Source organism: Stylophora pistillata, chromosome 1 (assembly GCF_964205215.1).
Source record: "Stylophora pistillata chromosome 1, jaStyPist1.2, whole genome shotgun sequence".
In the NCBI taxonomy this organism is placed as follows: domain Eukaryota; kingdom Metazoa; phylum Cnidaria; class Anthozoa; order Scleractinia; family Pocilloporidae; genus Stylophora; species Stylophora pistillata.
In genome coordinates this window covers 15,304,032-15,314,692 of record NC_142519.1, presented here as the reverse complement: position 1 = coordinate 15,314,692, position 10,661 = coordinate 15,304,032, and the positions used below count along the sequence as shown (strand labels likewise).

The 10,661-nt window shown below is 38.4% G+C and overlaps 1 protein-coding gene across 2 annotated transcripts; it reads right to left on the bottom strand.

Annotated features, from left to right (window-relative positions):
* Positions 1-1,243: 1,243 nt before the first annotated feature.
* LOC148741378 (uncharacterized) lies at positions 1,244-8,393 on the bottom strand. 2 transcript variants are annotated; one of them, XM_088739989.1, is made up of 7 exons: positions 8,243-8,393; positions 6,237-6,520; positions 5,587-5,836; positions 5,132-5,453; positions 3,762-3,877; positions 3,003-3,189; positions 1,244-2,095 (listed from the first exon to the last, which is right to left on the bottom strand). In XM_088739989.1, the coding sequence occupies exons 2-7, from the start codon at positions 6,518-6,520 to the stop codon at positions 2,037-2,039; spliced, it is 1,218 nt and encodes a 405-aa protein (XP_088596115.1). In that variant the 5' UTR covers positions 8,243-8,393; the 3' UTR covers positions 1,244-2,036. The 2 variants fall into 2 exon arrangements, with proteins under 2 accessions (XP_088596115.1, XP_088596117.1); XM_088739991.1 differs by lacking the exon at positions 8,243-8,393 and adding an exon at positions 6,666-7,424.
* Between the last annotated feature and the right edge of the window lie 2,268 nt (positions 8,394-10,661).

Genomic DNA, 10,661 nt, shown 5'->3' with positions numbered 1-10,661 from the left:
TTTTTTCCGAGAGAGGTTGCTGCATTTTCCAGTTAAAAATCTACACCTGATAATTAGTTTTGCATTCAATGCTTCTTCAAAGGTGCACGCTTCGACGTCAAACAAATATTTCATTAAAATTCTCATCATGCGAAGGCGAGTTTTTCCTCCAGAAACACTCTTCATGTTGGAGCCACTATCACTGACTGAGAGCACGAAAATAAGATGCTGGTTCATAACTGTTAGCCTCCTTCCCCTTCCTCTCCACCTCCCCGCCTCCGGCTTGCGCAAACTTGCAACGTGTTCATAACAGTTGAAAGGTTAAGCACACTCAAGCACTTACCCCACCCCACACACAGCCATACTTCCAAGTCTTGCTCAGTTGCTGCTTAAATTTCTTCTTCGTCCTCCACTAGCACAAGATCTCAACATCCCCCGTTACCCCTACTTTGTTTTCCTGATTGCACTGGCTAGGTAATGAAATTACAAAAGCCAATCTGTGAAGCATTTGGCGCTACCACCCACTGAAATCATGATAATTGCATTCCCCTCCAGCTTTGATCCTTGCCACTCATCCGAATCTGTCATAGGAAAAGATTGGACTCCGAAAATGTCAATACTTCACGCATGTCTCTCCATCACAGTGAGATTTAAATCAATTCGAAAAGGAATAGCCAAATAGTCTACCAGTACTAAAACCTATGAGGGATATTTTCTTCATGGTTTCTCTCGTACTCATGGCAAATTGTGTGAGCTACTTTCACTATGGTTATTTCATATCACTATTTCGATTGGTTATTTAACCGAACCAGCTATTCAGAAATGCTACTTTAAACTGCATCTAGAGCCTTCTCAAGTTCTTTAGGCTTCAATGCCTATGGAATGAACACAAATCTTGTTGTCGATGTGGTGTGCTACCTGGCTTCTCCCTTTTTAGATCGATTATTCAAGGGGCAGACTAGACTAAGAACAGCACCTGCCCCTCTACAAGATGCGAAGGTTGAATTTCTTTTTATAGTAAGATGATTCTGAGTGTCTGGGTTGCAAAGTTAGGGTGTTTTAACAATTTAGGGGATTAAAGGGAACGATTTTCAGATTTGAATCTAAACAAGTTTTTCCTCAACTATTGTTAGTCATGTAGTGATTTCCAGATAATGTCCTGCAAATTTCATTGCAAAATTTTCCTGTAGAGCCTGTGAGTGAAAAACAATTCTTTTAGACCTAACTCTACAGACTAAATGAGATACGTTTTACTCGTGAGCAATTATCTTAGTTAACTTTGGAGAATATCCGTTTATTATATCTTACCACATTTCCTCCTTAGTGGTGTTCAAACCTATCGATGTCTTCCTTTAAAAGTTGATTTGAGTTTAGAGTGCGTTTGCCAGTAATACAAAGGAAAATACAAACTGCTTTGTTCACAAAGTCCCTCTGAAAAGTTGTCAACGGTGAACTGTTTACAATCGTGATGTTCCGCGCACTTCAGAATAGCTGCTAGGAGATTATATGCAAAGTTACCTCCATTTGGCTTGAACATATGTCAACAATACACTCTTTTTGGCACGAAAATGAATAGAAAATACCTTTCATTTGGTGCAAAATGTGTTCGAACATTAATTGTTCAGGGTGCGAAACACGAGGAAAACAGCGAGCTTAGAAGATCGAAGCCATAATTTGCATCGACTCACCCATCCACAAAGCTATTTATTTCACTTAATGTGGATATAAAACTGAATATATGCAGGTGAAAACGTCTAAAGCTCTTGATGATTAGTAATTCATTTAACCTTATTCAGCATTTAACTCAAAACCGAAAATTATCACAATGGTTCGATTGGCAAGCCTGAAGTTTCTGGTCTTAAATCCTCGCCGCTCTTAACCATACTCGTTGTTTTCTAGTTTATTCTTAAATATCTGGTGCCTGTTTATATAAGCAAACTACTCTCTTATTCTATTTAAAGTTGATCTCCTCTAGACTTAATGAGTTAAAACATTGTTAAATATCTCCTTTTACAAGCTTGTGATTCCGTGTGAACGCAACATTTCTCAATTTTAATTTAATCATGATGGTTCGCGCCATCTTTCTCAATTGCTTCCCACTCTTCGTCAGATAAATCTGTGGAAAAAGTTTGTGTACATGATCATTTTTGAAAAACTTTTTTTTAATTTTTTTAATTTTTTAATCATAGACTAGTGAGCAGCACTTCCGCGAAAAGTAGTTGTAAAACTTCTTGTATTTTCCTACGCGTTTCGTCTAACTGTCGTAGACTTGTTCAGGGAGTTTTACAAGTGAGAGTAAACGCCTGTATTTATAAGCCAAAGTTACAAGGGCCGATGACCGTAAAGGCTTGGCCGGACTTACGAGCAGGAACAGGCGAAGTTGTGAAAAATTTGTGAAAAGTTACACACGTGTAAGGCAAGGTGAGAAAACTATTTTGGGGGCCACGGTTTTAAAACTGGACTCTCAACAAGAAATCTCGTTTGGTTAGTTGTCAACGCTTTTTCGAACTATTGACCAAAAACTCAAAATGTTAGCAAAGATCAGGCCCCGTTTGTTAGAAGGGTACAGGTATAACACTATCCCCAAAGTAAATATCTATCCGATTGATTACGCTTATCCATTGAGCAATTTTTTCTCACCTTGCCTTACGCATGTTAAATTTTTCACAAATTTTTCACAACTTCGCCTATTCCTGTTCGTAAGTCCGGCCAAGCCTTTACGGTCATCGGCCCTTGTAACTTTGGCTTATAAATACAGGCGTTTACTCACACTCCTTGAAGAAGTCTACGACAGTTAGACGAAACGCGTAGGAAAATACAAGAAGTTTTACAACTACTGTTCGCAGAAGTGCTGCACACTAGTCTATAATTAAAAAACTATTAAAAATAATTAAAAAATTAATTAAAAAAATAAAATATTTAAAAATTTAAAAATTGCTCGAGACATGATTGAGCATCTGTATAATACAGGGCACGATGAGTTTGCATTATTGCTGATGATTCATATACAACTGTTATCGTACCGGAAAGATTCCTGAAGACGACAGCATATCCATGAATGTCATCTTTAGTGAGGGCCTCGAGATCCAACGTACTCGATCCCACAGAGCAGGAAAGGTAGGCAGTAATTCTGAGAAACTCACAGTCAGCTGGTGTTATTGGACTCTCAACCAGAATTCTCGTTTTGTTAGATGTCAAAGCTTTTTCGAACTATTGACCAAAAAGTCAAAATGTTAGCAAAGATCAGGCTCCGTTTGTTAGAAGGGAACAGGTATAACGCTATCCCCAAAGTAAATATCTATCCGATTGATTACGCTTATCCGTTGGATAGTGTTATCCGCTCTTTGAACAACTGGGCCCAGATCAATAATTAGCTTAGGAGAGTGACTGAAATAATAAATCGAAACTTTTCATCGACTTAATGTATAAAAGCTCATTTAGAGCATCGTCTTTACAACCCACCACCAGAAAACCATGAAACCTACTCGGTAAACTGCTATGTAGCTACAACATAGCGTAGTCTATGTGGTGATGCCAGCATCGATCGGGTACCAAAGAGCAGTTACCAAAGATCAACAGACAGACGAAAGCAGCCAGCTAGACTGGTTTGCAGACAGAGAATTCTGGGCATCAGAAACGCGAAAAAAGAATCATAAGCATATTGCAAACAGACAGACCGACATAAGGACAAACCATTTCATCGAAGTGACATTCAATGTAATGGGTATTCGTAAGGCAATTCATGATCAGAACATTGAACTGAATGTCTAATGTCAACTTACCCAGGACAGATACTTCTGAACAAGCGCCTTACACTCTCCTCTATTCTTTGTTGGTAGAAGTACTTTGGTGAGAATAGGGTCAAGTTTCTTGAGATCGTCTGGAATAAGGGCAGCATCTGGTTGAAGAAAAAACAATTCTTGAAATTCGGTTACACTCTGTGCTCTGTTAGGATTATCTCGCTCAATAATAAAAATATGGCAGAAAAAAGCGGAGACCTGTAGTTTCTCAGACAAGTACGATTTATGGGTAATTTGGTTTTAGTAACTAAGCTGATAGTGTAAACTGGCTACCATAAAGGGTTTCAAAGCTGACGTTTCGAGCGTTAGCCCTTCGCCAGAACGATATTGGTGGGAACATGGTTACGAGAAAAGCAAGAATAAGTTAGTAGAATGAAAAGCGTTCGTTGATGCCTTTAGGATCAAGAGTGCCGATTTGAAAGAATGATTAGGTAGATTAAAGTATCTAGCGATTGGTCTTGATGCGTCCTTGTCATTCCTTTCTACGTCGCGAAGGAGGCGGAGGAAATTTCCGACCGCATTCCATTCACTCTCACATCTTACCCTGACAACCCCGTAGTTAAATCTATTATTCCGAAACACTTAAAATTACTTCAAAACGATCCAAGGGCTGGCGCTAGTTTTTGGAAATTTCCACTTATTCATTGAAACGTGACCAAAAAATAGGCAACATTTTGGTAAGAAGTTCACTTCAAACTAATGACCAACCCGGAACTTCCAAATGCGTTCGCACACGATGCAAAACTTGTCCTTTCATTCACAACGTTGAGAAAATATCGGAACCGAAGCGATCCGATGAGATTACTGATCCATTCACGTGCACCTCCGCCAATGTCATCTATTGCATAACTTGCACTTATTGCAAAAAAGATATATATTGGCGAAACAGGAAGACGACTAAGTGTCCGATTTCAAGAATACCTGGAAACGTCAGCTTTGAAACTCTTAACGGTGGTTAATTTACATCATCAGATCAGTTGATGATGACAATTGGTCATAACCCCCTTTATTCATTTGAGTAGGAATTATAGTTCCGAATCTTCCAATGAAGCAGTGAAGGCACGCAAACTTAAGTTATTTTTTTCGGAAAAATGCATTATTCTTTAGCATCATAGATCAAGCCGTTTTTGCAAAAAAAGGCCTTTTGGCGAAAAAAAAAAAAAAAGCAGTTCAGCTGAATGAGGGCTCACTTTCGTCCGAGTACAAAAATGCTTTTCTAATACACTTATCCATGGCATTTCGCTAAATACTTAAACTCAAATGTCGCTCTCGATTTCGAACTCGCCTTATACTCATAAGGTCCCTGAACTACTTGTGAAAAGGGCAGAGGTCCTTGTGTCAACCATACTTACCAGGCAGGTCAGTCTCATCTGAATATGTTTCTACGTAGGTGCTATCATAATACGGGTCCTCTTCGGCAGGATTGCCGCCAAACACGTCCCTGTTAACTGTTTTACCAACATATTCTCCCCTCCGGATTTCCAGTCTGTTGTCATCCTTTAGGTAATTAACATGGCAACACTTGAAGAGGATCGGCGCAGTGGAGTTTCTGGATGCCACCTCTGGAAGAGACCACGAACTGCAGTAGCGAGCATGCACTTTTCCAGGTTGAAAAAAATGTTTGAAGAAGGGACTCACTTTTGGCGGCACTTCGCCACTGAATTCGGCCTCGGTCTGAAATAAGATCAATACAAATGTATCTTTCCATGAGTTGGCAAATTTTCTAAACACTCCGTCGGAAATTCAGTAGCTTGGGGTGTGAAGAAAGGGGACATTTCTCCAAAACTGATAACTCTCGACTCTATACCTCTTGCTTTCTCTCTCCTTCAAGTTGAAACTGATCGCTTGAAATCACGGACGTTATCACAAACAGCTCATCCCCCTTAAAGCCTTTCATTTTGTTGTAATCTAAAGGAGTATTTGCAAGTATTCCACGGAGATCTGGATCGTCAATGTATTTCTGGCTGAGTTTACCAAGTTTTAGAACTCCTTGATCACCGCTGATCTTAATGGTTCCCTCCAGATATCCTGAGAAACCCATGCTGTACTCCTTAGCACTGAGGGGATAAACAAAAAGCAAGATCGTGAACTAGTAGATACCTCAATATTCAATCAATAATCAACATCTGCCTTTGGAGGTTATAGCGTGCGAATGTTGGGGAACGTCTAGCTTTATTTGTGTGCTTTTCAAGTATTTCGAACAAAACACCAACAGATGACTAAGTAGCTATAGCGGAGGAGCGAAGAGAAAAACAAGTGTTAGGCTCACAAAATGTCTCAATGGAGAAATGAATTTTACGGCTAACGGTTTAAATCTTCGCGTTTTTGCGTCTAATTGCCGATAAATTTTTGGGCTGCTTTACGGCAAACGGGTAACTCCATTGAGACACTCAAAATGGTATGGATTAAAATTGACTTTTGAGTAATGACCTTCAAACTTCTTTATCAAGTAAATACCTGTTACCCATATCAATGGTCGGTTTGGACTGAAACATTTCCTCTTTGACCTGAGATTTCAAGAAATCACGGAAAATCGTAGCTTCTTTGTCACCTTGAACGTATTTCGCCAGTTCTGCAAGAACTATGATTTCATGTGTTCCTCGTGGTCGTTTCCATATTGACCGAGGTCTTTTTACAGCAAGCGCCAGAGGTTGTATTTTCTCAGATTCTCCATGAAGAATGGGATAGTATCTATGGCTGAAGTTCTCCTGGGCAAACTTTCGAAGTCCTTCTTCTAACATCTGGAAACAAATCAAATGAAATCATGTCTCACTTGCGACTTCTCTTTCTACGAACCGACTCTCTTCTTACTTGTCTAGTATTATAATTATATTACTGCATAAAGAACAAACAGACTAGTCTTGTGAATGACAAAGTCCTATATACCTCAATATTAGTTAAGTTTTCTGTGCAGAGTTATCCTTCAAAAAGAAAAGAGCGAAATTTGTTAATTTTGTTTCTTGTTGAGGGAGCCGAATCTCTAAAAAGCCAGAGTCATTACATTATTAATAGGTTTGCAACTTGAAGGTATAGAAAACAAAAGATCGTCATCTCCTATTCCACTTCCAGGTGACGAATCGGCTGCCAGATTTGCCGACGTCCATAAACCTGTCACAGGCCAAATTTTCTAAAATGACATAAAAGTGGAGAAACCATCACAATAACTGCGTGACTATCTGAAACTGAGAGTGCTAGTAATAGTTTTCATAGCATTATTGTTCCGTTTTTGCGAATAGTGTGTTTTATGTGATATATTAACTCTACGAAAGCAAATTTAGATAATTACCAATGAGGTACCAATTAATGTTGGTGGTCAATAATGCAGCGCATGCGCTTTAGAAGTAAATGATGTTTATGTAGTCAGAGTCTTATTACATCCGTCGAAACCAAAATGTGTTGCCTCTTTTTATCGTTTTATGTAGTTTAGACATGTTTACGTGTAGCGGAGGCATTCCAGAAATATCCCAGATGCACAGCAATTTAACGCCGGTGCTGATATTCATACTTCCGTAACAGGGACCATACGGCAGTCAGGGCGGCAACGCCAAGGAAGACATCGATGAAAAAAATTCATTTCTACCTTTGATTAAAATTTCAAAAATGGCTGCATGTGTTTACCGTCCCTTACGGCGCCACACCCGGCAACTTCAGCATGACGTATATAAGCAGTGTTGAGTTCCAAATGGAAATTTATGACAAGTAGTCGTTGCATTGTTGTTTTCCAGAGGACATAAAGGAAATGTACAAATTTTTGAAACGTACGTGCTGGCTATTGTTTATTAGTTCTTTTCCTTTGCCACGTCGTCGTTGCCGTCGTGGTTTGCTTAAGTTCTCTGATAATATAATCCCGGCGAAGAAAAAAACATCCGTATTGCTCATTCCTCATTTTGATGATCTACCATCTGGATAAATGCAAATACATCTTAATCTCCAGTTTCTTTAAGCACATACCAAGAACGGTACGTTGAATTAAATGGAAATCAAAACACAACTTTATCATTTTCATCCTATAGCTTCGTTGCTCAGTTGGCAGTGGCGCACCACTGGTGTCTAGGGGGCACGGGTTTGAATTAATCGAACCCCTTCCAAAAAAATGAAGACAAACACAAATACAATAAAAGATTAACAGCTTCACTGAAGGGAAAAAGACTACTTTGGTATTTCAGGAACGAAAGGAAAGTTTTGCCAAGAGTCAGCGTAAATGGAGTCCTTGTGGTCACAATTACAGCGCGCTTACCAGAAATTTAGCGCCGTTAAATTCCTCGCTACTTCCCTACTTTTTGCAAGCACTATACCTATGACTTTACTAGATCAACCAAGAACTTTGACACATCAGCTTCGTTGTGGAAAATTTTGCGCATGATATAATAAATGGAAATTATAAGAATTTCACATAAGAAAATTAGTGGCATGGCAAAATCAATGTTTAATAAAAAATGGAAAAAGGAGGAAAAACGACCTACCGTTTGGAACAAAATAACAGTGTTGAATGTAGTTTTGATAACAATTACACCAACTCAGGTTATGAAGCGTTGATTCATTCTTAAATGGGCTCCCGATTCGCGTTTGTATTTTCGATAAGCTGTTTTGATCTTGCAGTATGATTAATTTCGGTTTCTTCGATGACGTTTGCTATCACAGGCCTCCCGATCGTAGTATTTGAAGGGCATTTTTCTTATTTTCTTTCTGGTTATGCTGACATTGTTTGGCTTTGTTTTGTTTTGTTTTGTTTTGTTTTTTTTTTATTCAAGATCTAACATATTTGAAGTTGGGGAATTCATCAACTTTTCCGTCTGCTCAAGGATCTCTTTTGAGAGGTTTTTGATAGAGAATCGATTTTCTCCCAACCAATTGAGGCAACTCCGCTTTTTCGGTGCGAGCGGGTAACTTCATTCGTACACGGACTCAAAATACTTTCAAGCTTAGCGACTGCGACTTCTCGAGCAAGACAACACTTGCAAGGGTGTGGGAGTCCGGTGCGTAGTGTTTTGCATAGAAGCCGCTGAAGTGTTCTAGGTTCAATAAACTTGTGACACCTGCGAAAACTAGTCGCAGGTATTGATATGAATTATATTCGCTGGAACAATGATCTTTGTCTTTTCTTTCAAATCAAACGATCAATCTAGGTCGGTATTTTTCTCCAGATTTCAGTCATTGTGAGGTTGAAAAGTTCTTCACACAACCATCCGCACAAGAGATCTTTCCAGAATAAGGATTAGTTCGCTTTTAGTAAATTTATCAGCCTTTTCGTCGAAAAACTGAATTTGAAGTTACCAGCCTTTCGCTTAGTTTTCGAGCATGAGGTGTCTGGAAAGAAAAACTCGACGAACTGAAGTCACATGCAAATCCTCTGGAACGGAGGGGAAAGGTGGGAGGGGTGGGTGTTTTAACTTCAACTGCTTATATATAGGATGAGTATCTTGGAGAGGAATCCACCTGGAAGGGGGAGAACTTATTTACTTACGGAACTGCGTAGTGGAAAGGTTTTTATTTCTAATAGAGCTCATTTCAATGGAGTGTCCTAAAGCCCGAACCAAAGTTATCACAGCAGCCAATCAGAAAAGGAGAAAAAATCCTAAGGAGCTAATCAGGACTCAGAGCTGATAATAGTGATTGAACCGATGGCATTTGGTAATACATTTGGAGTAATCATTAAGTAAAGAGAAAAAAACATTCAGTTGAACTCTAAATGTGAGTCTAAGTAAAGCGAATAGCTGGCTTAAACTTAATGAAATGCAACCTAAAACTAAGTACTTACTTATTGGTACGGCGAAAAAACTTTATCACAGTGAAATAACTACGTTGGAGCTTTTCTTAGACAACGTAAGACTTGAGGAATCAGCTGGAGAAAAAACTCTTGGTGTTGTGATTGATCCCTATCTTTCCTGACACATTGATTATCTTATAAAAAGTCGAACTCTAGGATATTTCTCCTCAAGAGGGCAAAAGTGTATTTAGCTATTGAATATAGAAAAATGTTATATAATTTTCTCATTAAGCCAATTCTTGGGTACTGTTTGGGGCAATTGTTCGGTTGAAAACCTTTAAAGGTTGTTACAAGTACAAAAACGATGCGAGAGATTAATTTTGGACGCCAACATCAACGATAGTTCCGTTGAACGTTTTAATAAATTAAGCTGGTTACCTATTGATGACATTGTAAGCGTTAGAAAACTTTGTATGCTACATAAAGTTAGCCAAGGTCATTGTCCTGAATATTTTAGTTCATATTTCAAATATGTCAGATCTACACATGGTTATTGTACTAAATCTGCTATCTGCAATGACGTTCTAACACCATCTTGTAAAAGAAAATCAGGGCTTAGAACTTTCCACTCAAGTGCATATAGGCTATGGAATAAACTAAGTAACTCTTTTAGAAACATAACTTCCCACTCAAATTTTAAGATAACGTTATTGAAAAATTTTATTAAAGAAAATACCTCGATAGAGCATTTTAAGATCAGTAGGACGTTTTAAGTACAATTTTTAGTATTATGAATTTTTTATTAGGTATTTTTATATTTAGTACGAGTTTTTGGGGGCCATGATGTAAACTACCGGGTAACCAGTAATAATGTATTTTGCCCTCGGTAAATAAAGTGTTTGTTTGTTTGTTTGTTTGTTTGTTGAAACTCAGTGTTAGGTTTATATCATAGTTTTCCAATCATTGAAGAAACTGGCCGGCTCTTAAATCATCGCCACCTTTAACCATGTTCGTTCTTTTCCGGTTTATTCATAATTACCTGGCGTGTTTATACTACCAAGCTACTTTCTTAATCTGTTTAAAGCTTATCCTTAACTGAATAATATTTTGCGAAGTAACTCATTAAAGGACCTTCCAATTTAATGCAAAACCAACATTGCTCAATTTCAAGTTAG